The sequence below is a fragment of the Kazachstania africana genome, chromosome 10 (assembly GCF_000304475.1).
Source record: "Kazachstania africana CBS 2517 chromosome 10, complete genome".
In the NCBI taxonomy this organism is placed as follows: domain Eukaryota; kingdom Fungi; phylum Ascomycota; class Saccharomycetes; order Saccharomycetales; family Saccharomycetaceae; genus Kazachstania; species Kazachstania africana.
In genome coordinates, this window is record NC_018949.1 from 204879 (window position 1) to 229262 (window position 24384).

Sequence of the window (24384 nt, forward strand, 5' to 3'; positions counted from 1 at the left end):
TAGGCAATCTTCCAATAATCCTTTAAATATGATATTACTTTTTCTTTGAAGAATATGTATATGTGTATCTTTATATGTGTGCTCTGCAGTATATTTTGATCCTCTCATTCAGATTCACAGCGATGCTCTGATCGACTTTAGTTATATGGTGATTGACCGCATAATAGTATCACCTTCATCTTCAACAGATATTTCTACGGTTTTTTGAATTGCCAAGGACTTTTCATTGTTGAAAAAAGGTATCCTATACTTTAAATTTCCTCTTAGAATTAGCTGATAATCATGCTTAATTAATCTTCCCCATTTTTTCTCATTGTCATCATCTTGTATTTCCACTACACGGAGTTCAGTTTCATCATCTTTGATAGATCCTGGATTTAATATCCTGAAACTTGACATCGAAACATCATAATTTCTATTGAAGAATCCACCCTGGAAACTCAATGGGTTATCTAACTCATTCACCCTTCCGAGTAAAATAGTTTCTACTTCTTTACTTTTGTCGCCAGAACGTGCTCTGGTATACTGACTTTTCGCAAATATGTCTAATTCAGCATCAAAAATAGAGATGGTAAAAAAGCCCGGATTGAACGCTGAAGCCGTCGCATCAAATATTAACTCCTCTTTTGTAGAAATAACATTATCGATCAAGACAATGTCAAAATTTTGCAGTTCTTTATTAGTTGCTAATGTGAAACCAAACACAAAACCGACGGTCATTAGAGATATTACAATAAAAGAAAAGTAGATAAAATGTTTTAACTTGGACCATGTGCTTTTCTTTGTATAGAAATTATGAGGAGAATAGTCTATTTGGTTCCTCGAAACTTTTCTTCGGTAACCTGGCTGTTGTGATACTTTTAACGGTGTATACTCATTAACGTTCTGTCTTGGATATTGATCGGCCGATGACGCAAAAGAATAGTCATAATACCCATTCATAGATTTATAACCTTGAAAATGTGATGGACTTCCGTGAACCTGATGATAATAACGGGGATCTATCCCTTCTTCATCAACAACGTCAACACCATCGTCATCTTCATAATCTGAAATTTGAGGCCTTGCTTCCAAGTCTGACCTGTGATTGTAGTAAAACATAGAATGCTCGTCATTATCATCTTTAGTAGCTGTATGGCTCGCGGGGCTTTGCTTAAATTGCTCCTCCTCTTCCACCTCCTCAATTGCACTGGGTTCATTATAATAGTAATTGTTGTCATTGTTGGTGCTGTTTCCAACATTACTACCATTGCCATAATCATTTTCCACAGGACCCCACGTTGCGTGATTATCATTAGTTGGGTGACTATTGCTCACCATCCGTCTCGAATCATTATTATTTGTTAGATAAGAGCTATTTATTTTAACGCTGTTAGAGTGCATTAATGATCCGTTACTGTTATGTGGATTTTGATGACTATTAACTACGTTATAATCATTGGCCTGCTCTATATAGTCCTCTAAATTAATGTGGTCAGGAACTCCAGAGTACCTTCTTAGCGGCGTGTTGTTGCTATCAAAAATTTTTGACACAGTTGTCCTTAGGACTCTTTTGCTGTCTGGGTTATAGTTATTTGCGCTATCCTCTAGGTTCATTTTGTTGGTTGAAATATTTTGCCTCAAAGTTAAATTTGAGTACGAAGGCTTCATTGAAGAAGATCGTTGGGCTGTATTTTGGAGATGCTTAGTATCCTTTGTCGAATGCGTGAAACCAGTAACATTCTTATGCCTGTCGGGAGAAACATGCTGTTGCTCAGAAATAAAAGATCTTATCGATCGTACATCATTTGGCTTATACGATTGATGGCTTATCGACCGAAGACTGGTCATTTCATCTACATTATTGTTATTATTACTATTATCATCATTATTCCTATTGTTGCTGTTATTGTGGCTATTACTATGAACTTTACTCCTCGGCGCGTTTGATGATGTTACAGAATCTGCATTTATCACTGCGCTCAGATTTGAAGCCACATTTGATGGTGCCGCTGCGATAACTGGCGGTTGCTGACTTGCTGATAGAGCTGGCATACCACCAGTACTTACATGCCTTGTATTTTTCAGCCTGCTCATAAGTTTTTTATTGCTGTTTAAAACAGGTACGCTCATCTTCGGCGCCACTCCTGGGACTTTGTTTTGTTGCACATCATTAGTGTTATTCGCCAAGGAAATAGCATTCCCAGTACCACTTGCTGTAAGATTTAAGGCCACCGAGCTTGCATTTGGATAAATCAAATTTTTTGTTGAATTGGCAGCTGATTCATATACAAAAGTTTCTTCAGAATCACTTCCCTCATTTTCACCAACTGCCGAAGCTAATCTTGCTGCGAAAAAATCGGCCTTTGTTGGTTTCTGGGAACTGCCATCCAGTCCAAACTGAGAATGAATATCCTCAGTAGAGGCCAAGTTTTTACTAGGAACATTCTTTTCCTTTGGATTCGCCTCACTATTATTACTATTACTTGACGAAGAAGCTGTCATATGAAGATTTGAAATTTTTGGATGCTTATTATCTTTACCCGCGTCTGGTGTCAAGAGAACCTCCCTCGAATTCATTGACTGTATTGGTGGCCTTTCGATTATTTTTTTTATTGGATTATTATCAAGTTTTTGATCCACACTGCTTCTTGCGTTCACTGCTGAAGTATCATCTTTAAGTACGGGCTTAGAGGTATTCAACATTAAAGGGGTTTCCATATTGACTAATTGTTTCCCTTTACTAGTACTCTGGCTTCTAGTTGTTGCGGGACTATCTGCATCATTTTTTGTTTTATTTATCGACTCTTTAACCTTTAATAGTGTCCTATTTTTATCGGCATCATTATTATTTAATTTCGTAGGTCTCTCACTTACCTTTAATAGGTCATCTATTATATTACTTTTCCTTGGAAATTGGTTTTTACTTAAATCATCTTTGGTATGGTTAGGTTCATCCTCTCTATTCACGGAGGGCACCAGCGGCGATTCTACCAATAACTTACTCTTTTTATTTCTTAATGAGGATTGGTTCAAATGAGTTGAAAGTGGATTGTTATCAATAAGTGTATTATGAGATGTGCTTGAATTCGTTTCAACTTTATTTTGTTCTCTTCTGTCATCAAGATGTGGCATAATGTTAGAAGAGACAGATTCATTTCTTAATTCTGAAACACCGCTAATATGATCATCTTGAAAACTGTGTATAGAAGGCTCTACACCTCTACTGCGATCGAACGTTGCGCTATTATTACTGTTGGTGGTAGTCAAGTTAGGATTATTCGGAAGGGAAGTGGTAATATCAGGTGACACGTCGGTTTCAGTGACAGAAGTTACATTGTTTCCTGGTAATTTATTGCTTGCACTCAGTAGTAAATTGGATTCTGGGGCCTCCACAGTCTCAGTTTCCACGATGAATTTCTTACTTTGACCATCTTCATCATTATCCATCGCTACTAGTGTCACTTGGCACAAATAAAAACAGGGAAAGAATTATGCTATAAAGTAGAACGTTGGATTCGTCCAGTTACTGGCGATGAGAGGAGAGAGAATATTCCTTTAAGTGGACACTATAGGACACTTTTAAGTTTCTATGCAGTTAATAACAAATTACGTGTAGATAGCGCTACACCAATAAGTTTGTTGAATACGGGAAACTCACTTTAGAAGGGTTTTTTTCTAGAGGGCCCGGAATTCGAGGGTTAAAATATGCAAAAATTAGGTCATTTTGGTCGACCTTCTCAATCTGGCTAAAACGGAGTTAGGGCTTCAATTAACAGTTAGGACTGGTTTCCTAAAGCATCGAGAGGTTCCTATTTAGGAAACTATCCCTTCCTTTCAAGAAATAAGTGCCTTTTCCCATCGAATTTCAACAAGATTTAATTGGCTTGTTATAAGGGAAACTGACCGAAAGGATGTCTATATAAGAGAATGTGAGAAGTAACAAAGAAGAAATTAAATTTCCCATACAAATTCAAATTCTTTGATAAGCAAAGTAACGTAAAGCTGCCAACTAGTTATTACCATGAATCCTCCTTTCTTTTCTGATGTGTTTAAAGACACCAATGATCTCTTAAGCAAAGATTTTTATCATTTAACACCTCTATCACTCGATATCAAGACAGTGGCAAGAAACGGTGTAAATTTCAATATTAACGCGAGACAACCAGTTAAAGATGGTCCATTGAGTACAAATTTTGAATCTAAGTATATTGACAAATCTACTGGTATTGCCTTAACTCAAACTTGGTCAAATAGAAATAAATTGAATTCAAAGATCGAAATTAATGATATCACACCTGGTTTAAAAACTGAATTATCAAGTTTTTTCAATCCAAACTTGTTTTTAGGTAAAGATGTTGCCGCTGACAAGGATAAAAATGTAAACTTAAATGTAAATTTTATTCAACATTTTTTTACAGCAAGAGGTAATTTCAATTTCTTAAATGGTCCTCCAAATTTTACTGGTGATTTCACACTGTATCGCGATGGTTTCGTTTATGGGTCTCAATTGAAATATAATATCAACCAAGGGTCGATTTCCGATTATGCAATGGCGGTGGCATATAAGACCTTGGATTATTCCATAGGATTACAAGTTGATGATAAACAATTAACTTCTCTATCTTTCAATCAAATTTTGAATCCAAACTTACAAATAGGTTCTCGTGCAATACTAGATCCAAAATTCAACTCAAACAAAGTAAATCTTGAATTTGTCACCAAATATTTGATTGACGTTAATTCGCAAATCAAATTAAAAGTCTCCGACAGTGGTAGCGTAGCAATGGGTTACAAACAGGCTTTAAGACCAGGTGTTACTCTAGGTTTAGGTGCTTCATTTGATGCTTTGAACTTAAACGAACCGGTCCATAAACTTGGTTGGTCACTATCTTTTGATGCTTGAGTACAGATATATCTATATATCGTATTATATGTACACACGGATGATGGTTCCATCAATTCTGGTAAGAAATTTAATGAAAGCAGATAGGGTAATTATTTACAGTTTCATTAGTTCCGTACGTGAATACGGGGGAATGTCGCCTCATCTTAATGTGAATAAGTATTTTTCATAAATCATTCAATTCTACACTTTTTTTTCAAAATTTATCTGAGCAAACCCTGGAACTTTACTCTTATTTACTTCAAGCTGACTCTCAAACATCGTAATAAATTCTAGATCTGCTTCATCTTTCAACCCTCCGGAAAATATACCATACTCTTGATAAACCCCAGCAGTAGACCAGCCCTGTAAAAACTTCCTAATAATCCCCACAGCAACGCCAACGCGGTGCTTTCCCTTGTTAGAATGCATTAAAATCGGATAATTCTCAAAATTCAGCACCAACTTCAACATATCATTCATACTTTCTTTGATACCAATGTCTCGACATGATTCCATAGGTATATGATAAAATTTGATTTTTTCATCTTTAAGAAAGTCCAAATACTCCGCTGGTGTGTCCTTTTTATCACCTATATAAATTACGGTCTTCAAGTTCAGTTGGTCCCTAATGAATGGGTAATTTATGGGCATTGGATATCCTGACCTATATAATGACACATCCGTAGATATGACAGGGGAAAAATTTAACGGTGGGATAAAATGTGAAGGTTTCTTCTTATCTGACGACATATGGACTTTATCCTATTACTTTTTGACGCCCTCCAGAACTCTACCTTGCTAACTCAGATGAAGCTCATCAACCATTTTGTTCTGGCTGTCTAAAGCATATTGAAAATTTCGTCTATATGGGAGCGATAGACTAGAACGGTGAAAATCAACCCTAGATTTACCCTCTTCGAATACATACAAATCAGATCCGATTTTTCGCTGTCTCCTTCCAAACCCTAAATTAGCTTACTTTTGTGTCCCAATTAGATATGCGATATCCAGAAATGGTAAATGGGGCAATTACTTTTCCATTTTAGGAAACTTGTCAACAAAAATTAAATTTTGTATCATTGAACTATTCGTCTGAAACTTCATGAAATCTGGCTCACTTGATGTAGACGTATGACCACATTGTTTAACTCTTCGAGGGACGTTATATCTTGACAGTAATTCACCTTTGTCTTCCTTTTTCTCTTTTTACTCTAGTCGTACTTGACACTTATTTCAAAAGACTTGACTTCTGGCTATAGGATTTTCAGGAAATACAGAAAGGATAACAACATATCAGCACCATGACTGAACTGATAAGGAGAAGTTTGCCCCAATTGACAACAACGGCAACAACAACTTCCGCTGCTGCTGACGATTCATCAAGCGGTTCTGTGACGGAGGAAATGCCTAGCATCTTCACCACGACGTCAGGAAACTCGACTGTCTTGATGACACAATCTAGTTCCACTATTTCGAGCGTCACTCCCACTATTACACCTCCTTCTGCAGAAGGTAACCCTCACATTTTTAGAACGTCAGATAGGGATGGTACAGTATTCATAGCAGTTGGCGCATGTGCAGCCATGATCTTTTTGGCAATATTGATCTGGTGGAGTATCGTCACTTATATCTCACACAGAAACACGAAGAGAGCATACTATGACACCATGGAGAAGAATTATGATGTTACAACAAATAACCCATTTTATGACATTCCGATTACCAATAGCAGTGATAATGGGGATGATGCAGATGAAAAACTTGTTGCTAATAATAACAGAAGAGGATCTAAAATAGCTTTATTTGGTGCTAATGCACAGAAATCAAGTAGAAGGGAATCGTGGGATTCTATTCCTAATGCATCTGCCGTTGATCTTCTTATGGGCGCAACAGAAACAAAAGATCAGCAATTTGGATTTAATTCAATTCAGGATAATATTCCAACTTACTACAACAGAAATTCATTGTTTATTTCCCCAACATTTGAAGTATCAAAACAGAAAACTCCACAAAAGCCATTCCAATCACCTTCAAAATTCGGAAAATTGGCAGATGCCAGTCAAGGCAATCAATCCACGATATCTTTAGTCTCTACAGATAGCAAACCAGGCTATCATAGACCAGAAAGAGCAGCATCTCCTGAAAGGAAAAGTAAAGTAAGAGAGACTTACCATAGAAGGAACCAATCATCTCTAAGTTTCATCGCAAGCCCGTCGAAGATTAACGTACCACCAGGTGATAACTTCGACTCAAACAAGTCTACATATAACACAGGTAACCACATAAATGATAGTAGCGTTTTACAGACGCCAACAAAACCTAAGAGATTTAATGGCAAACCTACAGCATCTTCATTCCTTGACAACATGTTGGGAGACGAGCATTAACATAACAGAAAGCATGTACATACCTGAGATTGAAATATATAACATAATTAAAACATTATCTATGACGAATTCTGGAACGCATAAAGAATTATCACCTCGACAGTAGTCTTCGAGCCTCACCATTGAAGGTGGTAGCACTTTATATAAAACTTTCAATTTTAGATGCGGGTAACGCGAAAAGCTTAAGATGAAATTAATGTTCTCTTCAGTCTTAACTTAATGAAGTTCCACAGACCTCACAGAACTACAGATAAGATAACGAGTAACAAATAGACCATAATAGCGAACAATCATGTCAAGAGATGCTTCTTTACCACCTATGAGGGTCACAGTGGTAGATGATCCGCCTTTAAGAGAAGAACCGGAATCTTTCATCGATGCAGCAACGTACAATTGGGAAACACCTATTGCTATAGATTTTGGTTCATATGAGGTTAGAGCAGGCTATACTAGTTCATCAATACCTTCACACATTTTCCCCAATAAATTAACAAGGCATCGTGATCGTAAACTGAGCAAGACCTTCACGTTCATCGGAAATGATGTATTACTTGATCAAACTGTACGTTCCCAATCAAAATCCCCATTCGATGGTTCGTTTATTGCTAATTGGGATTATGTAGAGGATATCATGCAGTATACTTTCAACCATCTTGGAGTCGTTGGTGATAATAGCGTGAGAAATCCCCTCATCATCAATGAACCACTTGGTTCCCTACAATCTCAGAGAAAAAACTGGTATGAATTACTTTTTGAATGTTTCCACCTTCCTAATGTCAGCTTTGGTATAGACGGAATGTTTGGATTCTATGCAAATAATGAGGGAAATCAAGATGGTATTGTCATAAACTGTTCCAATGAGGAAACCGACGTCATCCCCGTTGTTGATGGAAGAGGCGTACTGACAGATGCCAAGAGAATTAACTGGGGTGGTAGACAGGCAGTCGATTATTTGAGCGATTTAATGTCTCTAAAATATCCTTATTTTCCCTCAAAACTTTCAACGTTTCAATACCAACAAATGTACACAAACTATTGCTATGTTTCACCGGATTATAGTAATGACATCGATACCATGTTAAAACTAGACGTTTTAGAAGAAAAAAATATTGTCATAGAGGCGCCATTCACTGAGATAATGCAACCACAAAAGACTGAGGAGGAACTAAGAATTCAAGCTGAAAAGAGAAAAGAAACAGGTAAGAGGCTACAAGAGCAGGCAAAACAAAAAAGAGCAGAAAGACTTATTCAGAAAACTGAAGAGTTCGAATATTTTTCTAAAGTTAGAGAGCAGTTGGTAGACCAGCCAAGAAAAACCGTCCTTTCCATTCTACAGAATGCTGGTTTTGATGATGAGCAAGATTTTAAAAAATATTTATATAATCTAGAGAGATCTTTGAAAAAAGCCCATGCTGCGGATGAAGAAAATACTAATGCAGATGAAGAAAATGAAGAAGCAACAGAGACAAAGTTTGATCTAGTAGATATTCCTGATAGTGAATTGAATGAAGAACAACTCAAGGAAAAAAAAAAACAAAGGTTTTTGAAGGCCAGCAGTGATGCAAGAAAAAAAGCTAAAGAGGAAAAGGAAAGGCTTTTGAAAGAGGCAGAAGAAGAGAAAGTGAGGGAAGAAGAATGGCGGAAGAATGATTTAGCAGGATGGATCAAAGATAAACGTACGAAATTAAATGCTCTTGTAAAGAAAAGAAAAGAAAAATTCAAACTACGTGATGAAATGAGAGATCGTAAATCCCAAGCAGCACAAAAGAGAATGAAAAATCTAGCATCTCTTGCTGAAGAGAATACCACTTCTGGATCGAAAAGAACAAGAACTCAAGCAACGATCGATAACGATCCAAATGATACATTTGGTGCCAACGATGAGGATTGGTTGGTTTATAGTGATATAACGCAAAATCCAGAAGCTTTTGAGGAGATAATTGAAGAGGAATACAAGGAAATTGTAGAGTTAGAGGGCTTATTATTAGAACACGATCCACATTTTACCGAAGAAGACACACTAGATGCACAATACGACTGGAGAAATTCCGTTCTACATTTATTTCTCAGAGGTCCAAGACCTCATGATAGTGAAAATATTCATGAACAGCATCAGCTACACCTAAATGTAGAGCGTATAAGAGTGCCAGAAATTTTATTTCAGCCAATAATTGGCGGTCAAGATCAAGCGGGTATTAGTGAGCTTTGTGAGACGATTTTGTCGAACAAATTCGGTTCCAAACCAAGGGAGCTCAGTGAAACTAGTCTCGGCATGGCAAAGAATATCTGGTTAACTGGTGGTCATTCAAAACTTCCTGGCCTTCGAGAAAGAATAGTGAAGGAATTTACAGGGTTCCTACCTGTTGGGACCAAGTTAGGAGTGAAAATGAGTAAAAACCCATCATTGGACGCTTGGTACGGTATGAGAAAATTGGCACAGAATGAAGCGGATTACAAAGACAGTATTATTAGTAAAAAGGATTACGAAGAATATGGGGCTGAATATATTAAGGAACATAAACTGGGGAACTGCAGGTATTTTGAATAAATAACATATGTAAATTAATTAATTCACCTTTTGTTCTGTTTTGTTACCTTTTCCTTGAGGTAAGTTCCTTAAAACAAAACCTAAATACAAAGAAGCAAAAGTATAAGAAAAGTCTATAAAAATTTTGTATGCATACTACAAATATTGAAGAGGAAAAGAGTCCATTATCTAAGATTTTTTATACTTCTGATTCTGGCATTAACCTTATGTGGTCAACAATAGGTTTACCAATCCTTTCAATCACGTCATGAGCCCAGAGAACATCTAAATGAGAATACTCGTCAATATACCAGATCTTATATACAGCATTGGCTTCATGATTGATAAAGTGATTGATCAATCTTTCACCGTCAACCAATCTATCTTGTCTCGGTATGAACATCATTAGTCTAGGATAATCAGATGAATTAGGACGTGGAGGGTTTAAATGGATCACATCCTCTGAATGATGATCTTCAATGGGGAACCATGTCCTATCTGTGGGAAACATTCTAGTAGAGCCATTTTTGAAACTAATTTTACCACTATCGGGACTCAACCACCATTGCATTAGCTTTACTGAAATATGAACAGGTGAAAACAAAAAATTTCTGTCTCTGAGAACTTTATCCCACAAGGAATCGTTCCAGTCAAATAAGTAATTGAACATAATGTAAGAGAAAAATGAAAAAGGTTTTGTGCCAGCACTTAATGATCTCATAAGCATCATCAATGGTATAAACGATTTTGTACCAAAAACCCAAGGCACATCAATGCCCATAGCCATGAATCTTACAAAAGGTTTCTCATCCAGTAGAGGACCTGGATAGATAGCTGGCGCTAATGCAATAAAGTTCTCTAACTTGTCAATTAACTTGAAATCCATATCTTTATAAAGTTTTTCCCCATTGATCAGACCATATAAACCTTGAGTAGTACCTTGTGAATGTGCAATCATAGTCAACTTTTCATAACCTGTTTTTAACAACACTGTTTCAACCATCGACTTTAAGTCAAATTTGACCATCTCTTCAAGATCCCAATCCCATTTTGAATGCTTGTCCTTGAGATTTTTTTTATTCCACCTTGCTTTGAGTCCACATCTATTATTTCCAAGCCAAATATCGAATCCTGATTTGAAAAGGTAGTAAGTTAAAGATCTTCTTCCAGGTGATGCAAATGCACCACTACTTTGTAAGAGACCATGTACCATTAAGATTGGATGTCTTTTAAGTTCTTCTGTTTGTGGCTGCAATGGCACTAAATGCCATAAGTCGATAATAAAGCCGTCATCTGTTTCGATTTCAAATTCCTCAATGTCAATATTATATTGTTTATAGTAGTATTTTAAATCAGGCACCAGTTTTTTATCCTCTTGAGATAAAAGATCTGTAAATGGGTTTTCACTAGCATCATGGTGATTATGAACCTCAGGCTTTGGCACGCTTCCAATTGTATTTGCCTCAGTACTGTTTAAGTGAACCGTATTCCCGCTAGTGATAGTATGATCATACTCTATGTTATTTTCTTCATCTTCTTCGATTTCAATAGGAATGAGTGAGGAAAAGGAATTTCTCGAAAACCTTTTCGTATGACCTGATTTCTTCTTTGGCTTTATATTAGTGGTTGATTTTCGTATATCTCTTGGATCAGGCTGTTTGTTAAAATGTACCGTTATAAAATTGTGCCATAAAGATGCTATAAATAAAATAGTCAGAAAGCATGTGAGAATAACCTGGGAGATGAATTGCTGTAAAGCTTCTATAAATACGCTCATCCCGTAGTGTTAACTAGCAGTCAGCTTTAAGCACAGATACGATAACTTTTCAATGTAAATCACAACTTCTACATTTTGTTTATATACTGAGAAATGATCTATTTTTTTACAAAGCTGTTCGAGCATTCCAATATGATATTGCGAAAATTGAAGACAAAGCAAAAAAGATGTATCTATATATAAAATTTATATGAATAATAAATAAAAGAACAGCCATTACAAGGCAGGGCATAGTTGTCAAGTGAAAGGCAAAGGTTTGGGATTGTAATGCTGTATTTTGAATTTAAAGGTGAGTTTGGCCCTGACGTGAAGTCGTTAGAGGGCTCAACTTTGAATATCTCGGCTACTCATTTCACAAATCAAATTTTGATACAGATACGAGCCAGTGGTGAGATGGATTCCACTTATGAAGTTACACAGAGGGGAATAAGACCAATGGAGCAGATTTTCAGTCGACCAATAGCAGGACAAAACGGGGTTTTGGAGGAAAATGAGGAGGAAGAAGAGGAGTTTGAAACGATGAGGGATCATCTGTCCGATTATAATGTTATTGTTAGATTAGGTGATTCGAACGATGCAAAGATACCGGTTATCTGCACACAAATAGCGAACCTGTACCAGACTGTAATCTTACCCCAATCAGCACCTGTTTTAAGAGGTGACAATTTCTCCGGTGTCAATCTTTTAATAACGCTAAATAGCAAGATGTGGAGACAAGATGAAAATGATAGTAACGTAGATTTTGCAAAATTAGTGTTTTTATTGAAGTCAATAAAAGAAATGTATGTAAAGTAAATAGACAAAGTGACTAATATATTAACAGAATAGAATCGAGGTATATTATTATTATTTGGAATCATCAATAACAGCCATGTCCAAGACTTGCAAAGTACCGTTTCCATTACACAGAGAAACCAAATCTCTATAGTTGACTGGATCGATTAAACCTATACGTTCCCAAGTAGAAGATGCATTTCCAGCATTGTTAGGCCCACTTATCATTTGTGTCAATTTTTCAATCACTTCGGAGTTTTCTTGGGAGGTTACAAGTACTTTAACTTTCATTCTAGCTCTTACAATTGGAATAATTTGTTTGGCAATCAATATCTTGATGGCTTCTAATGCTTGTAACTTTGCAGGTTTACCTATTACGGGGTTAAATTTCAATTCTTGTAATGCTTTGTGAATCATGGTTGGAGGGTATCTTTTCTTCGACACTGGGTTTATACATTTGGCACTAATAATGGTCAGCATTTCATTATTGATTTTATTTAACATCAATTGTCTTTCCTTTTCAGATAATTGGATTTCACCTTTATTCAAGATTTCCTTAATAATGTCATCTATATTGACACTACCAAAACATTTCTGTAAGTCTTCTTTTGAAGCAACAAGACCCTTTGATACATTCATGAAGACTTGGTGGATTTGTAAAACTTCATCTATATCCTTTTCGATGCCCTTACGGTAATCTTGGACTTTATTCTGGTAGCAGGCAATTTCAAACCTTTTCTTTTGTTTTTTCAGTTTAACTAGCGACACATTTGTCAGTTTAATCTGGCCTGAAGGTTGATTAATAGGCATGTTTCACAGCTTGCAGGTCTATATCCGAATGCATTGGCTAAGTAATATTAAAAACTTTGCGATGACTTTCGAAGAGAATTTTTCAGATTGCAATATTTGCAACAATACGTTACCCGGAGTTGCACATACGTATAATTTACCGAATAGAGATGATATTGACGGTTGTAACATCAGAGGGGGGCTTAATGTTGGGGATCAGAGTATTTCAAATAGTGCTTTATTGGCGTATAGAAATGCTTGTTTCCCTCCTCCAGTGAGAACAGAACGGACTGGTGAGGCAATTCAAAAGATTCCGAAATAATTGCAATAGTAAAAAGTCACCCAGTGAAAGATATGCATTCACATGCATGGTCATATCCTAATGAAAGACAGACTAATTACATATTGTTCGACATAGGGTACATTTTCTGTATGTCACACAATAAAAACAACTAAACCGGGCAAAACAATGAGCATCGGATGCACGGTATCTCGACTATCGATGCAACTGCCTAATCGTCAACACATCTGCCCAGTCATCAATCAATCCATTGCAATGTAACGCTCACTCTTGGCATAGCGTTTCAGCTTTCTTTTTCTGTCACCGGTGACAGTTTTTCCTATTCGGTGTGCTTTTCTTGACAGATTGCTGTGCAGTTCCCTAATAAAACCAGATCAGCACGCCTCTCAATGCTGATCTGGCAATCAAAGCTTCGATACCCATTTGGTGCTTCTCGAGATATTTTTAGAAGAGTTTTGCTTGAGAAAGTATGGCGTGTTTCCCTTTTTGGTGTTTTTACCTTATACAGATATAATTTCCGAATGAGGAAACTATCGAAACAGACATATATCGAGAGTTCACGGATGATAAACTCAAAACGTTGTTTATAGCTGACAATCCACTTCTTGAACATTAAAAGCAAGTGGTTGTGAACATTGCGGTTGTGTCTACAGGAGGTATTAAACTATCTAGCAAGTTCATTAAACACAATGGCCTCCGATCCAGAACAACAGCCATTAAGAGATGGGAACAAAGCCCATTCACAGGTTCACTATATTTCCATTCCGATTGATAGAAACCCTGATTATGCTGCTGCTGCTGGTTCATCAAGTCAAATAGAAGATAGCTCCTTTACGACAAGAAGGCAATCTATATTAGATCAGCCAATTGGTTCGTTCAAAGGTGTCAACTCATTAAGTAGATTTGCTACCTCTATTCGTAGAGCCACCTCCTTCAGAAATATCGAATTAAATACTGATAAGAAGAGATCATATTTCAATGAATTCGATGATGAAATTTTCGACCCAGAATCTATGGCTCCTTCTCATACAGGTAGAAAATTATCTGTTGCCTTGGGGCAACAACCAAATATTTCAATGCGTCCTTCTATTATTAATATTAATACAGATACTGCCATAGATGAATCTGTGGATTATGGGTCCATATATTCAAACAATTTCGAGAACCAATCATTATTACGTTCTTCCATATCAATGGCTGAATTGGCGCAGAATCTAACAAGAGATGGATATGGAGGTAATGTCAATGCGATTGCCGCTGATACGGAATCCATTGTATTGAAAAGAATCGAAGGTAAAGATGGTAAAGTTGTCACCCTATTGGCAGGCCAATCCACAGCACCACAAACAATCTTCAATTCTATCAACGTCCTAATCGGTATAGGTCTCTTAGCATTACCACTGGGTCTAAATTACGCTGGGTGGGTACTTGGAATCCTTTTATTGTTCATTTTTGCATCTGCTACTTTCTGTACAGCTGAACTTTTATCTAGATGCCTAGATACAGACCCAACTTTGATGTCATATGCTGATTTAGGCTATGCAGCATTCGGTACTAAAGGCCGTGCACTAATTTCTACATTATTCACAGTCGATTTGTTAGCAATTGGTGTCTCTCTAATTATCCTGTTTGGAGATTCTTTGCATGCACTATTCCCAGATTATTCATTAAATTTTTTCAAAATTCTTGGGTTTTTTGTGGTGACCCCTCCTGTCTTCTTACCATTGAGTGTATTATCGAATATCTCATTATTGGGAATTTTATCTACAATAGGGACAGTATCTCTAATAACTTTCTGCGGCCTACTTAGATCAACCACTCCAGGCTCATTATTACATCCAATGCCAACACATTTATGGCCAGCAGATTTCAAAAGTTTTTGTCTGTCAATCGGTCTATTAAGTGCATGTTGGGGTGGTCATGCAGTTTTCCCCAATTTAAAAACTGATATGAGACATCCTCATAAATTTAAAGACTGTTTGAAAACTACTTACAAAATTACAGCAGTCACTGATATTGGTACAGCAATTGTAGGTTTCATAATGTTCGGAGATCAAGTTAAAGATGAAATCACCAAAAATGTTCTCCTATCAGATCATTATCCTACTTATCTTTACGGACTAATTTCTGCCTTAATGACTGTTATTCCTATTGCTAAGACACCATTGAACGCTAGACCAATCATTTCCGTATTGGATACGATCTGCAACATTCAAAATGCTGAAAGTAAATTCAGAGGGACAAAATTAACCCTTGCAAAATGTATTAAGGTACTCAATTGTATTTTCGTTAATATTCTGTTTGTTGTAATTGCTATCCTGTTCCCACAGTTCGACAAAATTATAGCATTTTTAGGTGCAGGCTTGGTTTTCACTATTTGCTTAATCTTGCCATGTTTATTCTATTTGAGAATTTGTAAAGACACAATCAAGCCTTGGGAAAAACTTGCCTGTAAGGTAACGATTTTTATCAGCATTATTTGTTCCGCGCTAGGTATTGGTGCTGCCATACTAGCTTAAGCCAAAATGTCATTTAGAAGAATATCATTTTCATAAGAACAACATGTATATAGCTTTAACTATGGCACGGGGAAATAATAAGACAAAAGTTAGATATCATTTTGAATTCTATAATTTTTCATTTTTTATTATACACTACTACATTTATTACATGTCTTATTTAGGAAGTTCTTTCGACTTTGTCATTAGGGAACGAGTACCTTTAACAACAACTGGACAGTAATGCTTAGATAAAATGACATTTTCTAGCAATGTTGCTGCGCCTGCATTGGCCATAGCTATAGAATCTGTCGTCATATTGAAATGTCCATTACCTATCCTGTCCTCTGTCGAATACAAACCACCTATCTCTGGATACCTGCTGATTAATTTATCCATAAATTTCAATAGTGCAATGGAGGTTTTTTCTGGAGTATGTCCCATACACATGTATATTCTTTTTGTGAAAGCTTCTGCCCTTTCTTTGGTACCAGATCTTGACCTGAAGAAAACGTGGTCTAATGCTTTCAGGAGTAATTCTGCCTTTGTAGAAACATTAACAGCTGGGTTGAATATTTGATCTTCCAATGGATCTGCTAATCTGAGAGACTTGTATGAAAACTCAAGATCCGCATCAAGAGCGACATAAGGCAATACCGCATATAAAGCCTCAATAAACGAAGATAGATCCATGGAGATTTTCATTTGATTATGATTTGAAACCAAAGAAAATGCACTCACAATACAAAGTAGAACTTTTCGTATTTCACTAGCTTCCAGATTGTCGAACTCAGCATCACTGATAATTTCTTTCATAACTTGAAGAAAATCACCAAGTAAATCGAAATTTGCCATATTACCAAACTTAGCTAGACCTTCGAGAACAGCACCAATCAACTTAGTATTCCCACTTTTTAGAATATTTAAATACAGCGATAGAATCAATTTCAAAATTTCAGCTTGATTCCTTTCTCTTTCTTCAACAGACACAGCAAGTTCTGCATTACGCATTTCTTCGTCAATCTTTTGCATCTCCTTTCTAGCCTTTCTCTGTTTCTTGGAAAGATGAACTCTATCCTTCTTCTTCAATCTCACTCTAGTTTCTGCTTCTTCTCCTCTGGTATTTGGATCATAATCGTGCAAAACTTCCATAGATAACAAAGTATTTACGACAACTTCATCAATAGCGTATTTTCTTACTTTTACTACTTTCGAGAGCGCCCTAACAATTTCTGCTGAAATATTACCTTCATCGTCACCCTTGAATAATGTTTGAATAGTTTGAATAGTCTGCGTAGATGTTGGATCAGCAGAAAGATTTGGTTTACATATACGACGTATAAGTATCATAACCACATCATTTCTGAAGTTGAAATGGGATGCGTTTGATATAATTTGATTTGTGGCTTGCATAGCTAATATACCCAGGTTTACTTTAATAGGATCATCATTATTAGGAACTTTTGATAAGCTTGTCAATAAATCCACATATCTTTTGTAACAAAGAACTAAATTCTGTTCAAAATTTCTCAATCTTGCCACATCTTTGGATACTTTTTCCTTCTTCTCAGTATCAGTTAATGGTCTAATTCTATAGCCAGGAATGATACTACTGAAAATAGGTACGAGGGCTAACATAGAGAATTTACAAGTGTTAGAGTTTTTCGATTCAGCCATCTTACATAGACGGGTCAGAGCTTGAGTATTTTCTTCTGGATTTTCCATGATCTTTTCCACCATTTCTGCAAGCTCTTCTTTCAAAGCAATAATTTTTTCCTCACTGTCTGGTTCTTCTTCACTCACTTCACCTGCTTCATCGCTGATTACAACAGGTGATTCTTCATCTTCAGATTCGGACACTTCGGCAGGTTCCTCCTGTTTCTTTCTTTGAATTTTGACTAAATTTCTTTCAACTTTACCGTTGATCTTAATAGGCAAACCTTCAACCATACCTTCTTCTGCATCTTTGTGCTTTCTTGGAACTAATTCATAATCCTGTTCCACATCATCCCACGTGGTACGCGCCTTCTTTCTCGTCGATTCTTCGTAATGCACATCATCAACGTCAACCTCATTGAAAGATGCACCCTCTAACAAGGCATCTTCCTGCTGTCTCTTGATAGCAGTTCTCTGCTGAATTGCATCCTGGGATCTCTTTCTTCTAGCCATGTGTACGTGGTTTACCTGATCCTTTCTTGGATTAAGCTAAATTTCACTTCAAGTGATGAGCATCAAAAATTTTTTCAATCGCATTTTCAAAGTACTATTTTCTCGGGAAGTAAATCTAATAAAATCATACCAAGCATATTGAAATATCCACTATTTACAGGATCCAGTAATATGACCAATACTATCTATAATATAGTCTACTATACATCTTTCTATAAAGAATGCTTGTTCAAATATTTGCCAAGTAGGAGAGGGCCTCATTTTGCAAAAATTCGTCAAAATTGTCATTTTCTACCGCTTCGCCATAGTTGGATAACATCTTCTTAATTCTTTTTACTGCTGTGGCACCCGACAGGATTTTCTCTCCTAGAGCACCATCAAATACTACTCGAGAAAAATCTACGTCTTTCTTAGTTAGGAATGCTAGTATTAGAGCTTCTGTGACGACATCAGCAGAAGAGAGTTGCGTGGCATTGTCCTTTTCTCTCTGTAACTCTTGAATATTCGAATTGTAGATATTCAATGCTTCATTTATGTCAAATTTTGACTCGAGAATGATCATAACTCTCAAAATATTTGCATACATTGGCTTACTTACACTTTCCGGAATGTAAGTCTTGGCCAAATTATAGGATTCCTTTTTCGACGTCTTGTATCCACTATAAGACAAGGCAAGAAATGCTTCAAACATGATCCCCTGTTCATCAGTTGGGGAACAACTAGTTTTTACAAACATATCATACAGTCTCAAAAACTCATCTGTTTTCCCCTCACGAGTTCCGACTAATCTCAGGATAGATTTACACAACTGAAAGTTAGTCTTATAGGTGCCATTTTCAATGACTTGTTCAACCAAATGAAAAAACTGATTCTCTGTGTTAAAGCCATCAACTGAGTTACACGAAACTCGACTGTTCTTGAATCTACTATTTACAAGTTTCAAATTTTGCTCTAAAATTTGCGATATTTCTTGCTCTTCACTAGTTAACAAAATCGAAGTGTTCTTGCCCAAAACTAACAATATTTTATGGAATAAATCGGGATACTTTTGTAGATCTTCATGACTATAACATTTTGAAATTTCGTAAAGTTGGAATGGGGTCAGGTGGACGAGATTTCTATCAAAAGTCGATAAAGCTGGCTTAAATTGTAGTATGAAAGGTAACAAAACGGATGCATTTCCTTCTAATAAGAGCGTTGTTAACTTGTCCACGAGTTCAATATTGACAAGTGATCTATTGGAAATTTGACCAAGCAATGTTAGAATTTGGACTAAGTTCATCATATTCAGCTCACGCTGATTGTTCAATGATTCAGTTTCATTAGCGTTCAACTGTTTATCCATAACTACCTGAATCAAAGAGTCAGGTATCTCATCGAAAGACTCTTTGTGATCCATAAATATTTCCCAACTGGTTTTAACTCTGCCAGGATTATTCCGTATCAATTCTATTAATGCATTCAATGTTATCTTGCGAGATATGTCACCCAGTTTCTCAGAATGAATTGTTGCAATACCATAGTTGTATCTTGACAGTTCCTCAATCATCTTATTATGTATCCCTGCAGCCTCGTCAGATGTAATGTTCGCTTCATTTAAAGCCTCTATTATCCTTTTAGATACCTCATATGGTTCTAAACCGTCAAGCTTTGACGGTATATTCTTTGCTAACGGCACGAAGCATGAATGATTAAATATGTTGGAATAGGACTTCGCCAATGGAGTTTTCACCTCATTCAAGAGTTTTGTAGCTGTAAAAAATCTTCTACTAAACACTAACGCTCTCATTGAATGCTTGGGAATTATGCTACAGAGATCTGAGCACAAAGGAAAGAGATGCTTAAATTCGATACTCTTTGATTTGAAGTATGACTAAAATTTCTTGATCGGATAAGAAATTACACTATACACACTTTCCGACATCGAAGATAATCGTATTGGGCTTTTCATTACACACAGTTATTCAGATTTACACAGGTACATAGTTTAATCAATATCTTCATTGAATGATGCATCAGAATTGACTTCAACATCGTCATCATCAATGAAACTGTCGTCGGATAATTCAACAGTTTGGGTATAATTCTTCATAGGGCGCGAAGAAGCTCTCGCAGATCTTTGCCTTGGTATAACTTTCTCCTCCTCATCGTCATCTTCACTTAAAATTTCTAAATCACTCTCATCTGAAAGCTCGATAGTTTTACGCTTCGCTGGTGCACGTTTCTTTACAGCAACAGTACTCACAGCTGCTTTTGGAACCGGCTTCTTGATAGGTTCATCCTCTTTTATAGATTCGGGTGTAGTATTTCTTGAAGTATCTTCAACGCTGTCGAACATATCTGTGATCTTCTTGAATTTGCTGGAAAATGTGCTCAAGCTGCTGGAAGCGTCGTCACTACTCTTTGTGACCTTCTTGTCAAATATTGTTGATGAACTCGAACTCAAGGCTTCTTTATTATCCTCCGTCTTTATCGCAACTGGCGTAGGTGTCGCAGAAACAGATGTGTCCTTACTTTCACTTTTAATTTTAACTGCTCTTTTTGGCTTTACTATTGCTTTAGGTTCAATCAGAATTCTTTCGAAATTTTCTTCAAGTTTGGCCTTCTTTGTTTGTCTTTTCGCTTTGGTTTTCTTAGCTGTCTTGCCAACAACGAACTCATCATCATCATCATCTGCATTCTTTCTCTTACGTTTACCTTTAGTTTTGCCTCCTTTAGCAGGAACTTCACCATTACGCACTTCTTCATCAAATTCCATGAACTCTTTATATCCTTTCATAAATGCATCAAGGTCAGTGTTCCAAATGTCTTTTGCGGAGAGCTTCAGTAACATTTCCAATTCCACTTCCTTTTCTTGCTTTTGCTTTAGTAATCTTTCATATTTTTCTTTGGTTAGAGACCAAATTCTCATACCTAGCAAATATTCATAACTACCATAAATTTCTTCTGGCCCGTTAATAACCTCAGTGCCTTCCGTGTGATGTTCAGAGTCAGCGTCATGTTCTTCAGCATCAGAAGATTCGTCATCCTCTTCAAGCGCACCAGAGACATCTTCAGTTTTTCCATAGTATGGTTTTCCTTCCTTATTGATTCTTGGAAAACCAAATGCTTCCAGTTCCTGGATAATTGTTTTTCTTGGTTTGTTGGTTACAATCAATTCTCTTTCTATGATCATCTTGATAAACTTGACTTGATATGAATACTTCTCAACTTCCCATTGGAGTCTTTCGCTCATGTAATCTTTTCTCTTCTGATAATATTCCAACCTGACATAAAAATAGTCTGTCAGAATTTCATTGACTGCCTCGTATTTCTTGATTTTGCCATACGGGTCAAATGCCACCATATTCATCAAACTCATTGGAGAAATTAATTTGAAACGTTCGTAAAAGCCAACCTTTTTAGTTTTTGCCATCTCCTCATCAGTTAGAGTGATGATAAATTTAATTGTACTACCATGTTGTTCTTCCATGTCTTTGATCCACGGTTTGCTTTTATCGCTACCACTCAAACCTAATAATAAATATTCTTTGATAGTAGATGTCCATGTTCTGGCGGGCAATTCTGTAATTTCTAAGGTGTTCGAACCAACTTGTTCAATTCTACCATACATCCTATAACGCTGAGGGTCAGTTTGTTCTATTGTACCATCCCAGCCTCTAAACCACGGATGCATTTCCTCTAGAGCTTCATTGTTCATTAGATGTTTGATATTTCTAACAATATCTTCAGGATTGAAGGGTGGAATACTAGTACTCCAACCGGTACCAATACCTTCACAGCCGTTGACTAAAAGCATCGGTATAACTGGCAAATACCATTCTGGCTCCACTGTTTTTTCATCATCCTGAAGATAATTAAATAGTGGATCATCAGCAGGGTGGAAAATTTTTCTGGTAAGTTTGTTTAATTCAGTAAAAATATATCTCGCAGCGGCTGCATCTTTACCACCAGTTGCTCTAGTACCGAATGCACCGTTAGGCATCAAAAGATAAATATTGTTAGACCCCACAAAATTTTGGGCCAAACTAATAATTGTTTGAGCTAATGACTGTTCACCATGATGATAAGCCGTACATTCACCGACATAGGGTGCTAATTGAGCAACTTTAATTTCAGATCTCAAATTACGTCTAAAACAACCATATAATACCTTTCTCTGACCTGGTTTAAACCCATCCAATACATTTGGAATAGACCTAATGTTATCTGCTAATGAGAAAAGGATGAGTTCTTTATTAATGAAGTCACTAATAGGAATTTCATTAATGCGTGGATCCAGAACTGTACCTGGCTCATATTGTCTCAACCACTCTTTACGATCATCGGCCTTTTTCTTTGAAAATGCTAGATCAATCAAATCCTTATCGTTTCCTTGTAAAGTATGGAACTTCTTCAGATGTCTATCCAAATCGGAAAAATATTCTTTGACTTCTTGACCAGTAGAAGTACCTAACCCCTTATAATATTTTTGCTTCCAAGTATATTTATGTGATTCCTCTTCTCTCCACTTTTCATAGTCTGGCATATTATAGAAAGAAATAGTTTGTCTACGTGGTTTTGTAATGGTAACTTTCACAATTGGAGTAATAAACTCCACCAGGAAACCAGGTATATCCAATAGACCGGGAAATGAGCTTTCTATAAAATTAATGATTAAACCTTTAATATGGGAACCATCATGATCTTGATCTGTCATGATCATAAGATGTCCGTACCTCAAAGATTTCGTATCTTCATATTTTTTCTTATGCTGTAAACCCATAATTTTTTTGATGGCTTGAATTTCAGCATTCTTCAAAATTTGATCAGCACTAGCTTCTCTAACATTCAGCATTTTACCACGTAATGGATAACAACCATAATAATCTCTTCCCACCACAGCAAGACCGGCAACGGCCAGCGACAGGGCAGAGTCACCCTCTGTTAAAACCAACGTACATTTGTAACCTTCCCTCGTACCAGCCTTATTGGCATCTTCTAATTTTGGATATTCTGTAATTCTACTTTTTCTGGTACCATCAGACTTCTTTAATGCGTTATGTGCATTTTCATCAGCAATTTCAAAAATTTTGGTCGCTAAATCAGTTTTCATGATCTTATTAATGTATTCATTACTAATGTCACAACGTGACCCAAAATCTTTAACTCTTGTAGTCAATTGCTCTTTCGTTTGCGATGTAAATGCTGGATTTTCAATTAAACAATTGACGAAAATAAACATATTATTCTTGATTTGAAAAGGTTTAATACTCTTTTTCTTCTTCTTTAAAAAATCTGAAACTTTTCTTACGATTTGATCAGTAATATAATTGACATGGGTACCCCCAGACGTTGTAGCAATAGAATTTACAAATGAAATTTGTTGAAAGGAGATGTCTGAGACTGCAAATGCAACTTCCCAGCGATCGCTCACCCTTTCGTGAAGAATAGTTGGAATATTATTTTGAACAGTAGCATCTTGGCCATTATCGAGCAACCTTTTCTTTTCTAATGATTTTAGATATAATTCAACATAATTTTTAAAGTTACGAATCTTCAAAGATTTACCATTTAAGTAAACGTTGATATCACGAACAGACCCATTGATATCATAGACACGTCGACGCATAACCCCAAGAATATCGTCATCAAGTTTTTCCATATTAAACCTGCTCAAATCAGGCTTGAATGTGACTTTAGTGTATGATGGTCCCTTCTTATAGGAAGTAATCTTTGGAGGGTGACAGACATTCATATTGTTCTCCCACCTTTGGACATACTTTTTACCAGTATCAGGATCAGCAGTCTCTAGAATGAATTCGGTGGAGAAAATATTACATAATTTTGCACCGTAACCGTTTCTACCACCAGTGACCTTCTTCTCATCGTCATCATAATTAGATGAGGTAAGAAGATGGCCAAAAATCAATTCTGGAATGTATATCTTTTCTTTCTCATGGACTTCAATGGGAATACCTTTTCCGTCATTTCTAACCTCGATTTGGTTTTCATCAGGTGAAATAGTAACATCGATCTTTTTCATAGTTGGATCACGAACTTTATTATCAGCAGCATTAACCAAAATCTCATCAAAAATTTTGAATAGGCCAGGGACAATTTTGACATGTTTCTCCATCATACAATCGGTGGTCTCATCGTAGATCCATTGCTCTTGCTCCTGCACTTCGATAGAACCAATGTAGGTATCCGGTCTCTTTAAGATATGTTCCAGCTGAGAGATCTTCTGATACTTCTCGGAGGCAGATTTCTGTTCAGATGCCATTATATATTCTACCTATACGTGTTAGAAGAA

General features: G+C 36.5%; 12 protein-coding genes across 12 annotated transcripts; 5 read left to right on the plus strand and 7 right to left on the minus strand.

Annotated features, from left to right (window-relative positions):
* Nucleotides 1-141: 141 nt before the first annotated feature.
* Nucleotides 142-3429, minus strand: VAC7 (Vac7p; the record flags this gene model as incomplete). The annotated part of the gene is made up of 1 exon (XM_003959265.1): nt 142-3429. One exon carries the CDS (start codon nt 3427-3429, stop codon nt 142-144), a length of 3288 nt encoding a protein of 1095 aa, XP_003959314.1.
* Nucleotides 3430-4003: 574 nt separating this feature from the next.
* On the plus strand, nt 4004-4885 carry POR1 (porin POR1; the record flags this gene model as incomplete). Its single annotated transcript, XM_003959266.1, has 1 exon — nt 4004-4885. One exon carries the CDS (start codon nt 4004-4006, stop codon nt 4883-4885), a length of 882 nt encoding a protein of 293 aa, XP_003959315.1.
* A 183-nt stretch (nt 4886-5068) lies between these two features.
* OCA2 (Oca2p) lies at nt 5069-5617 on the minus strand (the record flags this gene model as incomplete). Its single annotated transcript, XM_003959267.1, has 1 exon — nt 5069-5617. One exon carries the CDS (start codon nt 5615-5617, stop codon nt 5069-5071), a length of 549 nt encoding a protein of 182 aa, XP_003959316.1.
* Nucleotides 5618-6168: 551 nt separating this feature from the next.
* KAFR0J01150 (uncharacterized protein) lies at nt 6169-7254 on the plus strand (the record flags this gene model as incomplete). Its single annotated transcript, XM_003959268.1, has 1 exon — nt 6169-7254. The coding sequence occupies one exon, from the start codon at nt 6169-6171 to the stop codon at nt 7252-7254; it is 1086 nt and encodes a 361-aa protein (XP_003959317.1).
* A 292-nt stretch (nt 7255-7546) lies between these two features.
* On the plus strand, nt 7547-9802 carry ARP5 (actin-related protein ARP5; the record flags this gene model as incomplete). Its single annotated transcript, XM_003959269.1, has 1 exon — nt 7547-9802. The coding sequence occupies one exon, from the start codon at nt 7547-7549 to the stop codon at nt 9800-9802; it is 2256 nt and encodes a 751-aa protein (XP_003959318.1).
* Nucleotides 9803-9980: 178 nt separating this feature from the next.
* On the minus strand, nt 9981-11558 carry YEH2 (sterol esterase; the record flags this gene model as incomplete). The annotated part of the gene is made up of 1 exon (XM_003959270.1): nt 9981-11558. The coding sequence occupies one exon, from the start codon at nt 11556-11558 to the stop codon at nt 9981-9983; it is 1578 nt and encodes a 525-aa protein (XP_003959319.1).
* Nucleotides 11559-11825: 267 nt separating this feature from the next.
* Nucleotides 11826-12353, plus strand: IRC25 (Irc25p; the record flags this gene model as incomplete). Its single annotated transcript, XM_003959271.1, has 1 exon — nt 11826-12353. The coding sequence occupies one exon, from the start codon at nt 11826-11828 to the stop codon at nt 12351-12353; it is 528 nt and encodes a 175-aa protein (XP_003959320.1).
* Nucleotides 12354-12404: 51 nt separating this feature from the next.
* Nucleotides 12405-13142, minus strand: SDO1 (guanine nucleotide exchange factor SDO1; the record flags this gene model as incomplete). Its single annotated transcript, XM_003959272.1, has 1 exon — nt 12405-13142. One exon carries the CDS (start codon nt 13140-13142, stop codon nt 12405-12407), a length of 738 nt encoding a protein of 245 aa, XP_003959321.1.
* A 969-nt stretch (nt 13143-14111) lies between these two features.
* On the plus strand, nt 14112-15941 carry AVT1 (Avt1p; the record flags this gene model as incomplete). The annotated part of the gene is made up of 1 exon (XM_003959273.1): nt 14112-15941. The coding sequence occupies one exon, from the start codon at nt 14112-14114 to the stop codon at nt 15939-15941; it is 1830 nt and encodes a 609-aa protein (XP_003959322.1).
* Nucleotides 15942-16097: 156 nt separating this feature from the next.
* NOC3 (Noc3p) lies at nt 16098-18089 on the minus strand (the record flags this gene model as incomplete). The annotated part of the gene is made up of 1 exon (XM_003959274.1): nt 16098-18089. One exon carries the CDS (start codon nt 18087-18089, stop codon nt 16098-16100), a length of 1992 nt encoding a protein of 663 aa, XP_003959323.1.
* Nucleotides 18090-18318: 229 nt separating this feature from the next.
* On the minus strand, nt 18319-19878 carry MRX12 (Mrx12p; the record flags this gene model as incomplete). Its single annotated transcript, XM_003959275.1, has 1 exon — nt 18319-19878. The coding sequence occupies one exon, from the start codon at nt 19876-19878 to the stop codon at nt 18319-18321; it is 1560 nt and encodes a 519-aa protein (XP_003959324.1).
* Nucleotides 19879-20076: 198 nt separating this feature from the next.
* On the minus strand, nt 20077-24354 carry TOP2 (DNA topoisomerase 2; the record flags this gene model as incomplete). Its single annotated transcript, XM_003959276.1, has 1 exon — nt 20077-24354. One exon carries the CDS (start codon nt 24352-24354, stop codon nt 20077-20079), a length of 4278 nt encoding a protein of 1425 aa, XP_003959325.1.
* Nucleotides 24355-24384: the final 30 nt, after the last annotated feature.